At 43.1% G+C, this 23,023-nt stretch overlaps 1 protein-coding gene across 4 annotated transcripts in view; it reads left to right on the forward strand.

Moving 5' to 3' along the window:
* The window catches only part of BRWD1 (bromodomain and WD repeat domain containing 1), a 134,477-nt gene extending 111,812 nt beyond the window's left edge, over nucleotides 1-22,665 (forward strand). For all 4 annotated transcript variants that reach the window (XM_030577639.1, XM_030577632.1, XM_030577624.1 and 1 more), the window contains 2 exons: nucleotides 2,183-3,160; nucleotides 17,918-22,665. In XM_030577639.1, coding sequence (XP_030433499.1) covers nucleotides 2,183-3,160; nucleotides 17,918-19,125 — 2,186 coding nt within the window. In that variant the 3' untranslated portion in view covers nucleotides 19,126-22,665. The remainder of the gene's footprint in view (nucleotides 1-2,182; nucleotides 3,161-17,917) is intronic.
* Nucleotides 22,666-23,023: the final 358 nt, after the last annotated feature.

Raw genomic sequence — 23,023 nt, forward strand, 5'->3', positions numbered from 1 at the left:
GTATATTTGCCTCAGAAAAATAATTTAAATTTTATGATCACCAGGGATTTTAGAAATCCTTTTGCCACAGGAAAAACATGAAATTTCCGTTTTTACGGAGAATCTTTAGTTTTTACATTTTGTGAAAAAATAAAAACATATGTATGTAGAACTCCATTTATGTGAGCCTCCATTGTCCGCTCTCCATCTTAACCGAACTGGTGCTGTTGGTTGTCAGCCCCAGGCAGTGGGGCTCGCAGCTGAAGCTTTTTGCCCAGTCTCTGGGTTATCCAAATTTTAGATTATCTGATCTGGCCCCATCCCCAATTCGAACAGATAAATGGGGTTCCACTGTATATTGTGGTTAGGGAAAAAGTTCAGCGTTTCATTTTACTCATTGAAAAACAGATTTTTGGTTTTTTATTGGACAATTTTGTTTTTTTATCATGGGGAAAACTAACTAGGATCCCTGATGATCACTTACTATTATTTCCATAGATTTCCTTCAGGTTCCTGTATTCTAGCTCAAATTGTGTTTGCAGTTACAGTGGTGTAAATTAGGAATAAATCAGCTGAAATCAATTAACTCTAATCTGAATTTACATTAATATATGTATAAATGAATTTGAATAAAATAATATTTAGCTCTCAATATGCAGGTTGGATATCTGTACAGCAGCAAGTGAGGCAGAGATGTGTACTCGTTTGAGAAAAACATATTAAAAACTTGTATTTTTAAATTAAATTAAATGTATTTGCATAGAGAATCTTTTTTGTTGACAGTCAGCATTTTATATTGTGTACACTATTACTTTTTGTTTCTAACAAGTAAGTTTTATAAATAAATGTTGAATCCCTGCCTGGTCCACTGCAGACTGTACCTGCTCACTGAAGGAAGATGGGGGCCCTGTGAAAAAAGTTAACCTTTATTTTGGAGTGTCCTGACTGAGTTCTTCATAGGCAGCCTTAATATTGCTTTAACACATTTTCTATAAAATTTAGTCAGACCCTGATGTCAGCTAGCACTTCCTAACTAATCATACAGTATCTTTCGTAAATGTAAAATAATTATTGCTACAAAAACAACTTAATCGTCTGGGTTTTTTTAAAACACGGAAATATTTCCTTTGCTTATAGGTTTGGTAAAAGCATATATTTGCAAAACAAAGTTTGGGCTGAAGTTGACCAGATATAGTATCCCTTTAGCATTACATCTTCCTCGACAAATCTGAATTAGGCATTTTGTGGATTTTTTTTATTTAAATAAAACAAGTTTTTGGAGTTCCAGAATACTAGTAGTATGGAATTTTTTTCTACTTTTTAGATTCATTTCTTAATTCCTTTGTTTTAATTTTGGGGCTTTTATTTAACAGACTTAATACAGTGGTCACCCACAGCTTTCTGTTGCCACAGACGATATGGTAATTTTTTAGGGCTCTGATCCACTCTGATGGTTTTGCATCACTCTGGGTCAAAGCAAGTATACAACCAGCTTAACAAAGTTAGTAAAAGGATTACCCTTATCTCAGCACATATCCAGGTGACCTAAAACTGTTGTAGCATCACCTATTTTGCCACAGCACAGTTTGTCAGAGGGAAAGGTACATATCCAGGATATGCTCCAGCGATTCCTGGCTATTGGACTGGCATTTGGAGCCATGGAGAGCCGGAAATAAGAGCAGCAGCCTGGAGTTGTGCCCATGCACGAGGGACTCACTTAGACCCTTGATGGCCCAAGGTTTGGGGGAATGCAAAGGTGTTTGAAAACCATCTTTGAATGGCCTTATCCCATATCTGGTCTTGTGCCAAGAACAGATCAACCAAACTGCAACAAAACAAATATTTTTTCTTGCAGGTGCATTCTTAAAATGGGGATGAGGAGATGGACTTCTCGGGGCATGTAATTCAGAAATCATAAAAATCATAGGTGGAATGATAATATAGTTGGCCAAAACCCTAATTGTGCTGTACTGAATATAATGTGTAATATGTTTGAATTGCCCTTGCTATTATAAAATAAAAATACAGATTTTTTTTCACCTTATTAAATACATGTGAGCTGTTCTCCAGTACTATTTGGGCTTGTACATTGTTAGTACTATAATATAAATTGTTCTGTTTTAAAATATTTGTCATAAATCTATCACTTATATTTTTTTTAATTTAACAAATATTTAAATCATTTTTATTTTTTATATTACAGGGTTTTTCTCTCAAGAGAACGGACATAGCGGAAGAGCTACCAGGAAAAGGTTATATGGGAGTGACTCAGAATATTCAAAGGGGGCTTACAAAATAGTGAATGACAAAGATGATGGTCGCAGAAGAATTCCACGCAGAAGTGCTACTGTGGCTGCCAGTAAATTAAGACTAATGAGTGATGTGGAGGAAGAGCTCTCCAGCTCAGAAAGTGTTGGCATTGGAAGCAAGAACAGAAAACTGCCCCACCGCAGTGCCTCTGCTGCAGCCAGGAAATTGTTATTGGATGGCTTTGAAGATGACACAGGTTTAAAGTCTGAAAGTGAAAAAGAACTAAAAGAACAGTATATTAAGCGGAAAATGCTTTCGCAGGCTGGTTCATCTGCTAGAAGAAAATATATTAGTGAATCTGAAGATAAAAGTTCAGATTCTGAAATAGGTGCAAAAATGGCACCAAAAAATAGGCAAAGCAATGGCCATAAACAACCACACAGGACAGTCTGTGCTGCATCTCCTAAAATTAAAAATCCCACAGTAGACTTCTCAGAGGAGGACTCCAAAAGCCATAAGTCAGAGGATGGGAGCAGTCAAAAGGTGTCTGACCAGTCAACTTCTGCACACACACAGCATGCCGTGAGCAACTCTGAGGATGAGGCAGATTCATTGTCAGACAGGTGGAATGGTAGAAGAATTAAGATGACCAGTCAGAAGTCTGCAACTCTTTTAAAGAAAGCAAAAGCCTTAAGTGATTTGAAGAACAGAGCAGAGTCTGAAACCGAAGTGAGGGAGAATGGAAGACGGTCTGTGTCAGAGAGAATGGGACCTTCTCGATCTGCAGGGAGCTCAAAATCTGGACCTGATGCCAGTTTCAATTGCTCTTCTAATTTAGGATTTGATACTGATTCCAATAGCAGTAACTATAGCAATGCCACAAACACAAAAAAAAGGAAAAGGAAAGGAAAAACAAAAGTCATTAGAAAAGGTAAAAATTTTAAAGCTAATGCATCTAAATCTATAATATTGTCTAGACAGAGGAAGCGACGTAGGATTAATATGGATGATAATGACTGGGAGGATTTGGACTACACATAATATACAAGAGCTCCTCAACGCTCTAAAATCAGGACTAGAAAACAGGGTAGAAAGACTGTAAGGTATCACGATCTAGAGGTCTAGACAGTGTGTTCGAACTGAGAGATTACAGAACATAACGGAGGGAAATCTATTCCACTTTTGCGGTAATATCATTAGAATTCATGATGAATGATGTTCTTTGTCATGAGATTCAGGGAAAACATTTATATTTTTCTGTGGAAAACATAATTCTGTGACTGTCCTTGTCGTATTTCAGCTTGCATTTGCTGGCCCATGTAGCAGTATGTAGCAGCTGATACCAAAATGTTTCATTTTGGGGCAGTATTTCAGTCTGGACTGGAATGTTACTGCTCAGAGTAACAGTTTTCAAAACCTGTTGAACATTAGCCTATATGTTGCTAGCACAATATTGAGCATTACTTTAATAGGCAATTTTCTCTCACAGCACCAATGTCATACAGTTTTGGAGATTTCAAAATCTCTTAAGTGGACTGTTCTAGCACCTGTTCCTTGTTCTAAAGACTTTATAAAACTGGGTTACTGTTACATGATCAGTATTATTAGTCCTGTTGATCTTGACATCATGAGTAAAGTAACAGTTACTTTACAAAGTAGATAACTATTTTTATTTTTCCAGATTTGCTTTATTAATGCAGTTGAATACATAAGAGCCATTAATTTAAATTTAATTTTTTTTTTTATTATTTGACTGAAAGGTGTTGTTTTTTAATATGGTGTTGCTTCCATGAGGTAAATTGGAATCTGCAAAATTATTTATTTTAATTTTTGTTTTGATGACAGTGTTTTGCACCTTTTTTCAAAAGGGAAAAACATTGTGTGTCCAGGATAGCAATATTCTGGTATTTATTTGGTATCTGCATGCACTCATTTTTCTTACTACTGGTTTAATTTTTTAAGATGATAAAGCTTTGTGTCCAACAGTTACAGTGATGTCCCCTATATCTCTGTTTCTCCAAATTTCATGGGATATTCTGGTTTTTCATGTGTATAACCACAGTGTTAATCTCTGTGATGGACCGTAAGAGTGACTTTTCTTTTATGCAGCCTCTCATTGGCAGACAGTTAATAATGAGTAGTCCAAAGTTATGGTCTCAGAGAAATGCTCATAAAACTAATTTTGCTTCTGCAGTTTCAACCTATTCTGAAGGGTTTATTCTTCATTTCTCATTCTTTCTTTCATATGCACTTCCATGTGCCAACTGAGATGTAATTCCAGTTTGGGAATTTTCTTTGACAACTCGGCTCATCAGAAGGACTTTGGGATTCACTGGGCCATATTTAGAGTATCTAGCTACAACTTCCTCTTTTAGGAGATTGGTTCTTCTTTCATAGTTTAGCCAACTTTAAAGACTCTTTACAGTCTGCATATTCTCTTTTTGTGACTACTGTATTCCAGAGATGTCAAGGAGATACACACTAGTCCCAAAAACTGCTCTAACTACCTTATATCCCCTTCCCTCCCTGCAACCTCCCAAAAAAAAAAGATTGCAAAAAGTAACTATCAGAAAGAACATCCCAAGTGCCCTAGCATTACTTTAGAGAATTCCCATAAATATTGCAACAGAAGCAATTGGGCGAGTATTATTTTTTTACTTACTCTTGGTTATATTGTAATAGGAGGTATCTATACCATTCTCATAGGGACTACAACTAGTTCTAGGCCTTTGAGAATTCTCATGACTTGTAATCCCCAGTAAAGTGGATTGAATCTAGCATATGGAGTTGTAGTGAATGAAACTTATATACATATTTTTCTAAAAAATACAATATCATCCCTCTCTCTTTCATCTCCTTTTTGCAGAGTGCTTTGTTAAACTATACTGCAGAAGTACCAGTCTTTTTCCTGGAGAGGTCTGCCCTTTTTGAAGCCAGAACATATGTAGCTTTACTCGTGGTTAGCACCCTACATATATTTTCAACTTCATGTAGCAATCAGTAGGTTGAATAGGAGTGCGGGAAGGGGGAATTGAGGCATGTCTTTATAGTAACTCTAAGATCCTGGATGAAATAATACTGTAGCTAGCAATGGTCAATAATTCACCAGATATTAAACTGAATAAAGGACAAGAAAGAATGTAATATTTTATATTCATATTTTGTTAGACTATATTGTACCTTTGCATAAATTATCTGTTGTCTTATTCCTGCAGTACTCTTCCCCTTTTTTCTAGTCACAAAATTATTGAATTTAAAGTAACATGCCATGCACTACTTCATTCAGCTTCCAAAAACTTTTTTTTGGCGTGACACCAAACATGATTAAGAATGAAAGCACAAAAGATACATTAAACTACTCTGCCCAACTTGCCTGGGATTGGGCTTGGAGGGTTACTGTCTGTATACACCACTGTTAAAAATCAGGCCCTGGGTTATTTTCCACCTCTAACTTGACAGCTGAGGAAAGATGACCTGCCTTAACAACTGCATTATAATAAGTTAAAATCTTCATGTTATAGTTACCCTTTTCCAGTTATTAATTTCAACCAAAATAATTTATTCGAACTACCAGATATGGGGGGGGGGTATGGAGTTGGGTCATCACTGTGTTTCTAACACAGAATTGTCAAAATGTTGCCAAAATTTTGTCAAGCTGACATACATTTTTCTCGATTGCCATATAACTGATTCTGTTGCACTTTAAAATGTGTATTGTATGCCTTGTTAGGCAGATAGTTTTGATACATTTTTGTGACATGGGTATATGTTTACATGGGGTGAGAATCTCAGGAAGAAAGTCATTTAAGGTGTTTTGTGACTAATTCTGCTATCTTGGCAATTTCCCACAAGAAATTTTTTGACCTACTAAGATTTAAACACTTAATTGCTGCCAAATACACACAGTGATTTCTTAGATCAATGAAATGTATAAGAATGGTGGGTACAGTAGATGATCAGCAACAAAACAGTCACTGAGCTCTTGATTGTCCATTAAACTTTATATGTAGCTGCATTGCCATAGATACTTATTTCCATTCAGTTAATACTCTTAAAGTATTGGCTTTTTTTTTTTAGCACCCTTTGGTAATTTTTTGGTATTAAATGGCTCTTATCTGAAACTTGTTTTGTAAGTAGAAAATATTTGAATCCAGCATATAACTTACCAGTTTTGGAGACATGAAAAATTATTTTTCAAAGTCTTTGAAGAGTTTTTTTTAATATTGTAAAAGGGAATCTCTAATTTTTATATAAAATATTACATCCGATTTGAATGTATATATTTTGTGGTAGGAAGGAAAGAGAAGTGATATAAACACCAAGTAAAATTTTCCTGACATAGGACTTGATGTATTTCCTTTTAAAAGAAAAAAAATAGCTGCAAAATACTATCTGTTTAAAGGTGATCAATTAAAGATTTTTTTTCTTAAACTTTTGTGGGGACTGTTGTTAACCATGACAAATGTGAAAAGTGCCAGAATAGATCAGCCAGTATGAAAGATGGATGTTTTAACATATCTGTCATCTTCTGCAGCTTGAAGAAATTCTGGTTTATATCCCTTTTTTTCCATCACACTCTGGTTAAATTGTAGCTCTCAATGTATTGTACTTTTATGTTCTTGGATTCAAAATGTTGATTTGTCTTCCACTTTCTGATATCTTAAATAGAGCAAAAATTCAAATATGAATCATTGTCTCCTCTCTTAATGAAAGAGTGCTAATCCTTCCAAAAAAAATATACAATTCCTGAGTTAAAATGTGTCGGTTTATTTTTAATATTTTTTTCTTTACAAGGCAATAATCAGTTTTTAACAGCTAGATCAAACTGGCAATGATAAACACAGTTTTTCTAATAATGGATCAATGGTGCAAAACCTTTCCAGCAGTGAGGGCCACATGTGTTAACTGTCAAGCCTGAGGGATGCAACTAATTAGTATATTAAATTATGAAGGATTTTAATCTGAGAGAGAGTTTATCCGTAGAGCTTCTTGATGTCTAGCTTTTTCTTGATGTCTAGCGGCCATACTTCTTGTGGAATAATTATATTTTATATAGTACTCATCACACCTCATTCCCCAGATACAGCAGCCAAAGCATTGAAGTGCAGTAAAATTGCTGACAGTGTTGGTTTTTTTGTAAGTTGGTGTCTCTTTAAGCATTAAAATACTGCCCTCTTAAAATAGAAGCAGGGGCATCTAATTTTACAGGAAAGACTGAAAGACAAGATATGTGTTGAGCAATATGAATGGTCTGAAACTTCTAGAAAAGCAAAGGTGTTCTTAATAAAATGAGAAGGGATGGAAAGAATTCTGTGCTGCATGGGGTTTACCACAGCTGAAGCATAATCAGCTGCTGATCTTGGATGTGATAAGATCTGTGTTGTGAGTAGTATGTAAAACCACGTGCCTCATAGTACAAAGTTCAAGATGTGGGATCAAAATGTATTCAGAGCTAGCATCTTTAAGGCCTTCAAAACCCAGTAGAGCCGATTTAAAGAGACACTGACTAGTAAATTTCAAATGTGAGTTGCAGATATCCTTAGGCACCACATCTGCCCATGACAACTGCTATTTCTTCTTCGAGTGATTGCTCACATCCATTCCAGTTAGGTGTGCGCGCCGTGCGTGCACGTTCGTCGGAAACTTTTTTACCCTAGCAACTCCAGTGGGCCGGCAGGTCGCCCCCTAGAGTGGCGCCGCCATGGCGCTCTATATATACCCCTGCCGGCCCGCCCGCTCCTCAGTTCCTTCTTACCGCCGTGTCGGTCGTTGGAACTGTGGAGCGCGGCATAGCTGTCCTCCACGTCCCTAGCTCTCCTAGTTTTCAATCGCTTATCTCTAGTTCTATATAGTTGTTAATTAGTGTTGTTAAGTAAGTAGTTTAGTCAATAGTTGTTAAATAGTTCTTGGCCGGGGGCTTAGCCCTTCCCGGCACCCGGCGCCAGGCTCATGCCTGTTTCGCCGGGCTTCAAGCAGTGTGCGGCCTGCAAGAAGCCCATGCCCACCAGCGATCCCCACGAAGCGTGCCTGAAGTGCCTCGGGGAATCGCACAGGTCTGACAGGTGCCGCATCTGTAAGGCTTTCAAGCCGAGGACAAAAAAGGAGAGAGATCAGAGGCTCCGAACTCTCCTAATGGAGGCGGCACTTGACCCGTCGACTTCGCGGACCGTGGTCTCGGCACCGGCACCGGATCGCTCCGGCACCGAGAAGACTCCTCGGCACCGACCTTCTCCGGCACCGGAATCACAGCCTAGGCCGTCGAAGTCTGCTACTCCGGCCAGGCAGACCCGGCTTGAGCGCCCGGCCTCGACATCGGCCGCGGCACCGCCGGCACCGTCAGCACCGTTGACTCCGGGCCCGGCGGGTCCGTTGAGTCCGGTGCCGCCGAGCTCCCCCATGAGATCTGGGGTTGAGATAGTGGTCCCATCAACACCGGAGACCTTCGCCTCGGCTCGGGACCTTATTGCCCTGACGGAGCCCACTCGGCTGCCACCCCCGGTACCTCCGGTGCGGGTCGTGTCCAGGGGCAAGCCCATGATGTCGGCGCCGCCCAGAGACAGTCCTTCGCCATCTAAGTCCCGACGTCTTGGGCGCTCCAGATCCCGACGCCGCTCGCAGTCCCGGCACCGCTCCCCCCAGCGGCACCGGTCGCACTCGCGGCAACGGTCGACCTCCAGACGGTCGCGGTCAAGCTCCAGTCGGCGTCACCGGCACCGCGACTCCAGGAGCAGGTCCCATCGCTACTCGCCGCACCGGTCGACCTCCCGGCACCGAGCTGGTGGCAGGTCCCGGTCTCGATCGACCTCCCGGCGCCGAGCCGGTGGTAGGTCCCGGTCGACCTCCCGGCACCGAGCCGGTGGCAGGTCCCGCTACCGAAGCGACACCCGGTACCGATCAGGATCCCGGCACCGTGACAGATCCCGGTCCCGGTCCCGATCCCGGCACCGATACGACTCCCGGCACCGGTCCCCGGCACCGAGACGATCCTCCGTGCCGACCCGCGCCGGCCCGTACCATCCGGGGTCGGCCCCGCCGTGGCCCTCGAGACAGCCGTCCGTATCTTCACAGGCGGACAGTGCGTATGCGCTCGGCACCGACCGGCAGGCGGCGCTCTTCGGGGATCCGCCGCTGGAAGACCAAGGCCCACCACAGTGGGGATTCTGGACACCCTGGGCATACCATCAGGCCCAGGGCCCCCAGCAGCTCCCTCCCACACCGGCGAATGCGGAGCGTAGGGCCCCTGAAGCCTCCTTGTCTCGCCCCCCTCCCTCCCCGGAGGCGGAGGAAGGGTCCAAACAGCAGGACTCCGCTGTGGCTCCGGAGGTAGAGGCGAGGGCTGAGGAAGACCCTCAGTTGGACACTATCGTGCCTGGGGTCTCCTCATCCTCCTCCCCGGATGAGGCGGTGGCGGGTACCTCCTCCAACAGTCCCCCCCCGCTGGATCTCAGGGCGCACCAGGACCTCCTCAGGCGCTTGGCCCAAAACCTGAGTCTGCAGGCAGAGGAGGTCTCGGAGATAGAGGACCCGATTGTTACCATCCTCTCTTCGGATGCTCCCACCAGGGTCGCCCTGCCCTTTGTACGGACCATTCAGGCCAATGCCAATACTATCTGGCAGTCCCCGGCCTCCATCCCTCCGACAGCGAAAGGAGTCGAGAGAAAGTACATGGCCCCTTCCAAGGGGTATGAATACTTACACGTTCACCCGACTCCCGGTTCACTGGTGGTGCAGTCGGTGAACGATAGGGAGCGTCACGGCCAGGAGGCTCCGGCCCCCAAATCCAGAGAGGCCAGGCGGATGGACCTCCTTGGCCGTAAGGTATATTCGGCTGGGGCCCTGCAGCTCAGGGTCTCTAATCAGCAGGCCCTGCTGAGCAGGTACGCTTTTAACTCCTGGGTGGCAGTGGACAAATTTAAAGAGCTGCTGCCACAGGATGCTCGCCAGGAGTTTTCGGCCATCCTGGACAAGGGCAAAAAGGTCGCGCGCACGGCCTTACAAGCATCCTTGGACGCTGCGGACTCGGCTGCCCGTACCCTCGCGTCGGGAGTTACGATGCGTCGCATCTCCTGGCTGCAGGTTTCCGGCCTTCCGCCAGAGCTCCAGCACACGATACAGGACCTTCCTTTCGAAGGCCAGGGCCTGTTTTCGGAAAAGACAGACCCCAGACTCAAGAGTCTGAAGGACAACCGGGTCATTGCGCGGTCCCTCGGGATGCACACCCCCGTGACGCAGCGTAGACCCTTTAGGCCACAGCAGCAGCCGTACCGTAGGCCGTTTTCCCAGTTCCGCCAGCGGCAGGACCCTTACAGGCGCCGCGGCAGGAACGGCAGGCGCAGGCAGTCTGGGAACCAAGGGGGGCAGAACCAAGGCTCCTCGAAACCCCCGCCTGGTCCTAAGCCTTCATTTTGAAGGTGCGCCCGAGGGCGCTGTAGCAGTTTCCCCTATGGATCCTTTCCCCCCGTTTTCAAACCGCCTTTCGTTTTTCCTCCCGGCGTGGTCCCAAATAACATCGGACCGCTGGGTCTTAAACCTGGTGCAGACGGGATACCGCCTGCAGTTTGTTTCGTTTCCTCCTTCCCGCCCTCCTTCCTCGTCCCTCTTCAGGGACCCCTCTCACGAGCAATTCCTTCGACAGGAGGTGCAGACGCTCCTCAGCAAAGGAGCCATAGAGGCGGTTCCGGAAAACGAGAAAGGCAAGGGGTTTTATTCCCGCTACTTTCTGATCCCCAAGGCCAAGGGGGGCCTCAGGCCTATCCTAGACCTGCGGGAACTCAACAAATACCTCGTGAAGTTGAAGTTCCGCATGGTATCCCTGGGGACCATTATTCCATCCCTGGATCCGGGAGACTGGTACGCCGCCCTCGACATGCAGGACGCGTATTTTCATATTGCCATTTGGCCGCGCCACAGACGCTTTCTCCGCTTCGTTGTGGGGGCTCTTCATTATCAGTTTGCAGTCCTCCCTTTCGGCCTGTCCACGGCCCCAAGGGTGTTTACAAAATGCATGGCAGTTGTCGTGGCGCATCTTCGACGCAACCGTGTCCACGTGTTCCCTTATCTGGACGACTGGTTGATTCGGGGCACGTCGGAGCAGCAGGTCAGCAGCCATGTCCGCCTGATCACCGCCGTATTTGCAAGTCTGGGCCTCTTGATAAACACAGACAAATCCACTCTGAGGCCCACGCAAAAGGTGGAATTTATCGGGGCGGTCTTGGACGCCACGATGGGCAGGGCCTCGCTGCCTCTGCAACGGTTCCAGACCATGGCGGCGATCGTTCAGCGTTTGCGGTCAGCCCCGTTGACGTCAGTAAGGACATGTCTAACCCTGTTAGGCCACATGGCAGCGTGCACTTTTGTGACCGGCTACGCTCGGCTCCACATGAGGCCTCTCCAGCTGTGGCTTATCAGCCGTTACAGGCCGCAAAGGCAACCTTTAGACATGTTAGTCACAATCCCCCAGAAGGTCTTGGACTCTCTCGGCTGGTGGTTGGACCAGTCCGTGTTATGTGCGGGTCTTCCCTTTCACCCCTCTCAGCCATCGGTGTCCCTGACAACGGATGCCTCAGATCTGGGCTGGGGGGCCCACCTGGGGACCCTGCGGACACAGGGCCTGTGGTCCCAGGAGGAGGTGGGGCTCCACATCAACATACGGGAGTTGAGAGCGGTCCGCCTTGCTTGTCAAGCGTTTTGTCATCAGCTTCAGGGTCGTTGTGTCGCCGTGTTTACAGACAACACGACAACGATGTACTATATCAACAAGCAGGGCGGCACCAGGTCCTCCTCCCTGTGCCACGAGGCGATACGTCTCTGGGACTTTTGCGTAGCCCACTCCGTTCACCTCAGGGCTTCCTTCCTCCCTGGAGTACGGAACACTCTGGCAGATCGACTGAGCAGATCCTTCCTGTCGCACGAGTGGTCCCTTCGCCCGGATGTCGCTCTCTCCATTTTCCGGAGGTGGGGTTATCCCCGGGTGGACCTCTTTGCGTCCAAGGGGAACAGGAAGTGCCCAGCGTTCTGCTCCTTTCAGGGCAGGGAACCGGGGTCGATAGGGGACGCCTTCCTCATCCGGTGGTCGACCCACCTGTTCTATGCATTTCCCCCGTTCCCTCTAGTCCACAAGGTCCTCCTGAAGGTGCGCAGGGACAGGGCGCTCGTGATCATGGTAGCCCCGGCGTGGCCCAGGCAGCACTGGTACACCATGCTGCTGGACTTGGCCATAGCCGACCCAGTTCCCCTGCCCCTTCATCCGGACCTGATTACCCAGGACCACGGGACCCTTTGTCACCCAGACCTGCAGTCGCTGCACCTAGCGGCGTGGCTCCTGCGTGGCTGACTGGCTCAGAGCTGCGTTGCTCTACGCCTGTGAGAGAGGTGCTCTTGAGCAGCAGGAAACCGTCCACAAGAGCCACGTATTCAGCGAAATGGAAGCGCTTCTCCTGTTGGTGCGTAGAGAGAAATCTCCGCCCTATGGAAGTTTCGGTTTCCGAAATATTAGACTACGTTTTGTCCCTCAAAGGGCAAGGTCTGGCCTTATCGTCGTTGCGAGTCCACCTAGCTGCTATCTCCACCTTTCACCCGGGTGCGGACGGTCGCTCCGTTTTTTCTCACCCGACGGTGTCGAGATTCCTTAAAGGGCTGGAACGTTTATTCCCTAACGTCCGTCCCCCTGCTCCCACCTGGGATCTTAACCTGGTGTTGTCCCGACTCATGGGGCCCCCCTTTGAGCCGTTAGCTACTTGCTCCCTGCTCTACCTCTCTTGGAAAACTGCCTTTCTAGTGGCTGTCACCTCAGCTAGACGGGTGTCGGAGCTCCGAGCTCTTGTGGTAGACCCCCCATATACGGTCTTCCACAAGGACAAGGTGCAGCTGAGACCACACCCTGCTTTTCTGCCCAAGGTGGTCTCAGCCTTCCATGTCAACCAAGAGATTTTCCTTCCGGTTTTTTTCCCAAAACCTCACTCCTCAGGCAGGGAGCAGCAGCTCCACTCGCTGGATGTCCGTAGGGCTCTCGCGTTCTACATAGACAGGACTAAGCCCTTCCGAAAATCCCCCCAGCTTTTCGTGGCGGTAGCAGATCGTATGAAAGGTCTTCCTATCTCCTCCCAGAGGATATCCTCTTGGGTTACGTCCTGTATCAGGACCTGTTATGACTTGGCCCATGTCCCTACGGGCCGTGTGACTGCGCATTCTACCAGGGCGCAGGCGTCGTCGCTGGCTTTCCTTGCCCGTGTGCCCATCCAGGAAATCTGTCGGGCAGCGACCTGGTCATCGGTCCACACCTTTGCTTCCCACTACGCCCTGGTCCAGCAGTCGAGGGAGGATGCGGCCTTCGGAACTGCGGTGCTCCGGGCCGCGACTTCTCACTCCGACCCCACCGCCTAGGTATGGCTTGGGAGTCACCTAACTGGAATGGATGTGAGCAATCACTCGAAGAAGAAAAGACGGTTACTCACCTTTGTAACTGTTGTTCTTCGAGATGTGTTGCTCACATCCATTCCACACCCGCCCTCCTTCCCCACTGTCGGAGTAGCCGGCAAGAAGGAACTGAGGAGCGGGCGGGCCGGCAGGGGTATATATAGAGCGCCATGGCGGCGCCACTCTAGGGGGCGACCTGCCGGCCCACTGGAGTTGCTAGGGTAAAAAAGTTTCCGACGAACGTGCACGCGCGGCGCGCACACCTAACTGGAATGGATGTGAGCAACACATCTCGAAGAACAACAGTTACAAAGGTGAGTAACCGTCTTTTCTGTGCTTTTATAATTTTCCTGTCTTTAAAATGTTTTTATCTCCTCTATTGCTGTGTAGAAAATCCCACACATACAGGAGAAACTATTCTTCTTTGCAGGGGAAAAAGTGAAACTAAACGTCGACAATACTTTATTGTAAATACACAAATTAAAACGAAAAATTTGAGAAAATAAAATTTCCCATTTTTAATTTATAGTAATTTGGGTTATTACTCAGACAGTAATGTAATTTTTTTTAAGTTGATGGGTGTCTGCTTTAAACCATTCTGGTCCTCAATAGGCAGCCAATATGACAAATGTAAGGCTGTCATAATTGTGATAGTTTAAATTAGTCTGCAGCTCCACCCTGAACAAGCTACATTCTTTTCTGCTGAAACTTAACCTAATTTGACCCAAATTCACATATTTTAGGTGCCCTGAAAAAAACATTTTTCATTGACTTTACAGTTTACCAAAAAAATTTCACCCAGCTGTAACTGGACACTGTAGAATGAGGTTTTATGATGATTCATTTCAAAGCGCTGCAGCGATTTTGTTCAGTCACTTTGCTCCAAATTTTCCAAAACCAGAGAATTAAGGACGTTTTCAAGTTTATCACTGTTAGAGTGCACAGATCAGTGATGGGGTGGAGGAGAGGTGTCAACATTTTTATAGTCTCTACCTGTCCTGCTGTAGACTGGAAGAGAGTTAACTCTTTCTTGGGAACTTCAAGTTATCAGGATGAAATTGGTGATTCAGGCAAACTCTGTTCTCTGGTTCTTCAAAGTACCTGCCTGCACAGCCAAAATCATAGCATCACAAATGATACTACACTTTGCACTATTAGGTCAATGCTTCCAATAGCAAGCATTTCTGTTTGTTCTGGCTGCACCACCATGTATGGTAATTCTAACAACTGCACAAGGTTTAATGTATCTACTCCTTTGATTGGTTTTGTGTGAAGGGAGACTTTTTTTGAGGAATTTACATTTAATTGGGACATCTCCCACGGAACTAATTAAGCCTAGTAATACTAAATAACAATACTTAAGGATAATTCTGCCAAATCCACAATTTTTGGGGTGTCTTTTGAAATAGCTTTCAGTCCTGTTATGGTTGTGATACATGAAGTGTGTGAAAACTTCAGTAGTTTCTGTTCAGCTATGTTATATCGACTCTTTCCATGCCACTACATATTGCCACCAGTGCAGCTCCTGGCACTAGGCAGACAGCAATCTTAGTCCCTGTCTCATTGTAGACAATGCGTCCCATTCAACTCCTGAATGGGCTTGTCCACAAACAGATTATGCAGTTCCTCTTACAGCAGTGGCTTTACTAATAAAAAATAGTATATGCTGTTACTCAAGAGTTCTTAATGAAGACAACAGATTGTCCAGCAGATGTTCTGATTAAGTGGATTAAGATTAATAAAATATCACCACCTAGCACTTCTGTAGTGCTTTCCATGCATTTGTGTTTTTTCAAATTTCATTTTTTCAGAACATTGAAAATTTGCCAATACATTATTTTGAAAAAACAGTAAACCAAAATTTATAGTGTCAACCTTGCTATTGTATATAATTTTCATCATTTTTTATAAAGTTGTTTTGAACACAAACACTGAGAATGTATGTTCACCAGACTATGAATATTCTATGATATTCTGAGTGAGAGAGAATATTAAGGTAGGCATGAAGCACCTAATCACTAGAGCCCTGCATGGATACAAAATTTGTATCCATATCCAATCTACAAAAATGGTCTGCGAATATAGTGGATATCTGCAGATTTGCAGAGCTCTAGATACAAAAGTTGTATCTGCATCTGATCCACGATCTGCAAAAATGGTCTGTGGATATGGATCTCCACAGATGCAAAGCGAATATCCGTGGATTTGCAGGGCTCTAGTAATAACATGCTTTCTGGTCAAAGGCTAAATTAGAAATATTTACTTTTTAAAAAAGATTAATCCACAGAGCAATATCAAATGCATTAATGAACATTTCTGACAATCTGAGAAGGGTAAAAAGGGGTTTGTCCTTATTTGGTGCTTTGGAATATACAGATAACCTAAAAAGCTTTTTTTCTGAAAGTTTTTCTGTTTACAATCTCTGGATTGTAGGTGGTATTGTAATTACAGTAATAAAATATACAGTCTTAATACAGTTTTATGGAATTTCATTAAATCAAATGAATATAAACAGTGATCCCATCCTACCATGGAATCCACCAGTGCAGCACAGTCCCCACCTATTTCCTGGATATATTATTCTTTTAATATCTAAAGAAATCAAACTAGGTTTTAAAACCAGACACATCATGACATGTCAGAGAACATTAGATACTATCAAGTACTTTAAGCATAATTAAGTTCGTATCATTTCTTTACTAGTTTTTTACTTTCTGTTGTCAATTTTTTCACATTCCACCCCTATCCCTGCCTGTTTTGTGTGTCAAAAGGAAGATTTTTTTGGTTTTTGTCCTTTCTGTTCCCTTTCACTGTAGTATCTGAGTACCTGTCATGTATGAAAATAGAGAAATATTTTTTCTTTCTTGCTTCAAAGCCTGTAGAATAAATAGCATTGAGTAGGGCCCTACCAAATTCATGGTCCATTTTGGTCAATTTCAAAATTTTAAAGATTGTAAATTTCATGATTTCAGCTATTTAAATCTGAAATTTCACAGTATTGTCATTGCAGGGGTCCTGACCCAAAAAGGAGTTGGGAGGGGGGGTATAGCAAGGTTATTGTAGGGAAGGTTACAGTACTGCTATGCTTAATTCTGTGCTGCTGTTGGCAGTAGCCCTACCTTCAGAGCTGGGCAGCTGGAGAGAGCCACCACCAGCAGCAGCACAAAAGTAAGGATGGCATGGTATAGTATTGCCACCCTTACTTCTACACTGCTGCCTGTGGAGCTGGGCCCTCAGCCAGAAGCTGCCACTCTCCAGCAACCCGGTGCTGAAGGCAGCAGTGCAAAAGTAAGGGTGGCATGGTATGGCAGTGCCACCCTTCCTTCTGTGCTGCTGCTGGGGCACTGTCTTCAGAGCTGGGTGCCCGGCTGACAGCTGGCACTCTCCGGACACCTAACTCTGAAGGCAGCACAGAAGTAAGGGTGGCAATACCGTGACCCTCCCTACAATAACCTTGCAACCCCTCTGCAACTCTCTTTTGGGTCAGGACTCCCAATTTGAGAAATGCTGGTCTCCCCTGTGAAATCTGTATTGTATAGGGTAAAAGCACACAAGACCAGATTTAATGGTCCATAATGTGTTTTTCATGGCTGTGAATTTGGTAGGGCCCTAATTACATGTTTATAAGACCGTGTGTGTGTTAAGAATTTAAGGGAGAGTTATTCTGAAGAAATGAGTTATGCGTTCAGTTCTGAAAATGTTAAGGCCTATGATCATTTCTCTTGTGGGAGTGAGTTCTACAGTCCGGGTCTGGTTTGAAGAAATTTTTACTTCATTTATCAACTGCATAAACTATCAAAATTCTTCTGGTAATATAATTTAATTTGTACTTTGCTTTCTGAATGGCTGTCTCTGCATTAGCAGAAAAAAATTTATTACAGGTTTATAAATGTGTGTAATTTCTTTTAGAGACTTCTTTGCAATAGAATGATAGTTTTAACACTACACATAGGTATTTAGAATCTGGAAATCATTCCCCTTCTTGAAGGTAAGTAGTGATTTTTTGATTGACTGTCATTGTGAGCAAAGAATGTTGCTTCCTGTCCTCTATCTCAAAACAGAAGCACAATGTTGAAAGTTAAAAAGATGTCCATTGTTGATCTTATTTTAAATAATTACCTGAAGTAAACTGCACATAGCTGAGAAGTGCATAACCTGTTCTTTGATTTCGCTGTATTTCAGCATTAGTAGTAAAGCTTGTACCAAGTAAACTATATGATTTTAATAGAAATGTAAGTTATTTAAAGGAACTTTTTAAATCTTTATTTTTTAGAATCAACCTCTGAGGAGACTGGACAAAATACAAAAGTGCTCAGGAGCAGGACATATATGAATAACTACAAAAAATATACAACGTTTTCTAGTGAGACATTAAATGCCAAAACTGTTACTGGAAAAAAAATTCCATGCAGAAGTGCTACTTTGGCTGCTAATAAAATTAAGATGAATGATGTAAAGGAAGAGCTCTCCAGCTCAGAAAGTGTGTGCATTGAAAAAAAGAACAGAAAACTGCCTCACCGGACTGTGTCTGCTGCATCAAAGAAAAGGCTAAGGGACATCTCTAAGGTAGATGCCACTTTCAAGTCTGAAAATGAAAAAGTAAAAGAGCAACATACTAACAGGAAAACATACTCTCAGCCTAATTCAGCTGCTTCTAGAAGAAAATATATTAGAGAGTCTGAAAGGGGAAAATCTGAATCTGAGAAAGAGACAAAGATGACACAAAACAGGCATATTAATAACCACAAGCAGCCACACAGAACTCTCCGTGCTGCGTCTCTTAAAATGAAAAATTCCCCACTAGACTTTTCAGAGGAGGACTCCAAAAGCCGTAAGTCAGAGGATGGGAGCAGTAAGAAAACTTCTGACCAGTCACCTTTTGTACACAAACATCATGCAGTGAGCAACTCTGAGGGGGAGGCAGGTTCTGAATCAGGCAAGTGCAAAGGTAAAAAACCAAAGGAGGTGGCAAGTCAAAAGGTTGAGACATCTTTCAGAAAAGCAAAATTCTTGAGTGCCGTAAAGGAGACAGAGTCTGAAACAGGAGTGCAGGAAGATGGAAGAAGTTCTTTGTGTCAGCAGACTGATCCTTCTGGGACTGCAAAGATTGGAAAATCTGGACCTGGTGCCAGTTTAAATTGCTCTTCCAATGTAGAATCTGAAACTGATTCTATTAACAGTAGCTATAGGAATGCAGCAAAAACAAAAATGAGGAAAAGAAAAAGAAAAACTAAAGTAATTAGAAAAGGTAAAATTTCAAATTCAAATGTATCTAAGCCATCCAGAAGGCCCCAGCGAACAAAACGCCCTAAACTTAATCAAGAAAATGACTCTGATGATGTGGACTACACCAAATATAAAAGAGCAAATCGACGTTCTAAAATAAGAACTAGAAATGGGGGTAGAAGGACTGTGAGATATGATGATGATGGTGGTGGTGATGATGATAGAGGTCTAGATTACATAGATTGTGGAACATAACCTTAAGAGGAAAAGCCAGTTTGCTTTTTTTATGGTAATAGTGCTAGGATTCATGATGAATGCTGGCTTTTCTATGTCCTACATTTCAGGGAATATATTTATATTTTTCTATGAAAAAGTTACTAATGTCAGATCATGACTCTCCTTTTCATATTTTGACTTGCACTTGCCTGCCCATGCAGCAGCATTTAGCACAGATGCCAAAATGTGCCTCATTATAGGGGCAAAATTTTGTCTTTACTGGTATTTTACTACATATAGCAAGAGTTTAAAAAAAGTTAAATACATGGCAACAGGTTAATAGCAGTATGTTGAATATTATGGGTGCTGCAGTGTGCTACTACCTGGGCCTTACAATATAAGTGCGTTCAAAAACAGCTGATTTAAACACCTTTTAATGTTGTATGAAATCTCATATAACAGTAACAAACTTGCAAATATTACTGTACATTATGAAAATAGTGGTGAATGATGACATTACAAACATCAGAAGTAATAAATGATTATTACATTAATAACTTGAATTAGTACAGCTTTTAAAATGTACAGTGCTACCACTATTGAAAATACACAACCTGAAAGAACTAGTAATGGAAGAGATGCATTTAACAATTTTTTAAAAATGGTATTGGGGAAAAATAGGGTTTTGCTGACAGGTGATACTATCAGTTTTAATCGGCGGCTTCCATGCCGTAAATTTGAGACCACAAAATGCAGGTGAACGATTGGGCCTAAGGGTTTGTGTGTGTTTTTTATAGATCTATCTATCTATCTATCTATGAAAAGAAACATGCTGTGTATTTTTTAAAACTTGTGTATTTAAAACTTGTTTATCTTTTAAATGGGTGAAAAGTTTGAGGCTCCGAATATTATTTCAGATGTTTTTGCTATGGTTGCCCACCTGCTCCTTCACATTTAAACTTTTTTTAACTTAAGTGCCTCATTGTTAGATTGTTGATACGTTGATAAACCACACTAAATTCTGATTGCCATCCTACAGCACCTACATGCTGATGTTTAAGCTGCCATTGTTGAGAACAAAAATAATTAGAACTTATAACGTACGAGGGATGGGAGTTGGACAATTGTTAATGAGATTTAATGTATGTTTTTTCAAACTAAAATGTGTAATTCTGCATCAGTTTCTGATGCAATTTACAAAGTGTTCGGGGAGTGGTATTTAAATCTTTCTCATTGACTTGATATGTGGCAGTGCAGTAAGAATCTCAGGAACAAAGATGTTCATGAATCTGCTGATAGCATAAAGACTTTTCTTAATGACAGTTTTATTTCCAGTGGTGTCCCTTCATACCCAAAATTCATTCAGTTAGTTCAAATCTATATGTTTTGCTATCAACATTTAACCCTTCACTGTGCTGCCATAGATCAGTGTTGTCGAACCTTTGGGACTTACTGAAATAGTATTTTTTATTCTTAAAGTCTAGGGACTACAATCAGTTCTCTACCATGTTTCTGCTCTTTGCACTGTTCTGGTGGCATAAAGGTAGTGGAAGCCATCCATATATCCACTCACTGGGGGGGTTGTCCCCCATGGGCATATGGCACAGATGGATCCTACATCTCTCTCCACGTTCTGTAACTAACCACCTGGTTTGAGGGGTAAGAAAGTGGCTGGAACATTAAGACTCCAGCTATTTTAGATGGCAGATCATCCCTTGAGAACCACAGTAAGTTGGCAAAAGTTGGAGCAGTCCCCAGACTGCTTCAGTCTGCATCATTACTGAAGCCAGAGCTGTAACTGGTGGTTGGTTTCAACTTTTCTTCCCTTCCCTACCCCTCCCCTCCCACATTTCCTGAGTTTCCTTGGCTAGTTGTAAGGGAGAGGAGCCATCCTTTGCTAGGTGCTCCCACAGGATCAGGAACAGGCACAGCTAGTCTACATTAAGCCTAATGGAAATCTAGTTTATACCATTTGTGCTCTAATATTTTGTTCCTTTTCTGATTTGAATATAGCTCTTAATTCAGTATATTTTTGGAGAAGTTTATGGGTTTAAATTGTTCATCTTTCTTTGTCTCTGATTTCTTATGCAGAGCAGAGATGCCAAAGTATGAACCGGATTGTCTATTGAGATTGGTCGCTATTTTAAGTGTTTTTGTATCTAGTAGTTTACAAATGTCCTTGTCAAAAGGGATAAATGTTTGCTTTATCTGAAAATTAATTGGCTGCATTATTCAGTGGCTGGTTGATTGGGCTGGTAATTAGTGGTTTGTGAAGTGTAATAATTTCGAGTACTGGAGTAAACACTTGAGGATATAAGGGAGCCTCAGAATTTGTCATCTAATTGAAGTATAGATTAAGTAGGGCTGTTAGGATTTTTATCTTCAACCTTGGTGTAAGTTCAAATACAGTACTTTCAAAGGAAGTATACAAATATAATTATAAGTTCATAAAACAAGCCTAAAAGGTTGGGGACAAACTCTGCCCATTGATGCATTCAAAGGGCTCTCATTCTGTGCATGAGGGGGAAAATTTGGCTTTTCTAAAGTACAGTCATAAGTCAACTTGCATTGTAAGTGTGTAGCATCAACAATATTTGACAATCATCCTCTTATACACACCCTAATCACTGGGAGAAAACAATATTTTATTCTGTTGTTATATGCTCCTGGGTGCTATTTCAGTTTACTGTGTATAGGCAGATAGAGGAGGTTTCTGGTTACAACAGGAAGATAAACATTTAAAAGGTAAATGGAATTATTTCTGCTGATTCTTATTTAGCAATCTTCCATCCCTTTTTCCCAAAAGCAAACAATTATTCGTTCACAAACATCATTTGTAGGTGAACTACAAGCCTATTTTTAACTAATTTTAAATTGTAACTCCATTCTCAGAAAGCAACTCCCTGCACTGTTGAAGGCTTTATTGATGTAATTCAGCAATTGCAAGAGCATTGCTCAGTGCACAACTCTGGGCTTGGAAAGTGTGGAGGGGGAGGGAGGAACAGCAGTCCATCCTGTTCTGTGTCAAGTTCTGGGCAGAAGAAAATGTTGGAAGTGCTGCTTGGGCAAGCAACAGAATTTGTCCACAGTGTGTAGGAATGTGCTTGGAGGTGAACCCAGCTAATACCAGCCCATGTGCTACACCCTCCTTTGGGCCATAGTGTGTGTTATAGGGGAAGTGCTCAGCTTCCACCCCACCTCTGCCTCCAAATCTAATTAGAGCATACCCTGTTGTCAGTAGCAAGCATTAAGTGATAAATTTGCAGATTTGATGTTGCCCCTGCCCAGAGCAGCAACACATTGTACTCCACAATAGGCTACTTCCACCCACCCCGTGGAATATTTCTCTGGGCTGGCAGGTTCCTTGTGAAAGAAGAGGCACTAGACTGCATCTTTGTTCTGCATTATTCATTGGATAAAACAAGATCAACTGCAAGATTGAACATCCAGACGTTGAGGGGGAACATCAATCTGGTTATTCGGTTGCTACTTGTATACTTTAATATTAAAATAGTGATGAAAGAAACATGTATATCAACAGAGAAAATAAATATTGCTTTTTCTGGACCCCCAATCTGAGACATTGGGGTGGTGCCTCTTTCTTCAAGCACAGGAAACAATTAAGACTTGTCCATAGGGCTTGGCCCTGCCTCTGGAGACCAAGTGGCTGTTCAACAATCCTATTTTATTTTTTAAAATACTAGTTTCTAAAGCTTATTTTGGGGCAGCAGTAAGCAAAATATTGTCCATCCCCTCTCCTGTTCCTTAGGGAAAACAAAATTTGTCAGGGTTGTGTTCCCCCAAGAGGAACAGCGTCTTCCTGTTTGGTCCCTCTTATTATGGAAGAGCAAGCCAAAAACCCAAGAAGTGCTAAGAGGAGAAGCAGCAGAAGAGGAGTTCTTATATACAGCTGCTCATTACCAAGGATCTTAAATTT

Source organism: Gopherus evgoodei, chromosome 1 (assembly GCF_007399415.2).
Source record: "Gopherus evgoodei ecotype Sinaloan lineage chromosome 1, rGopEvg1_v1.p, whole genome shotgun sequence".
Lineage (NCBI taxonomy): Eukaryota > Metazoa > Chordata > Testudines > Testudinidae > Gopherus > Gopherus evgoodei.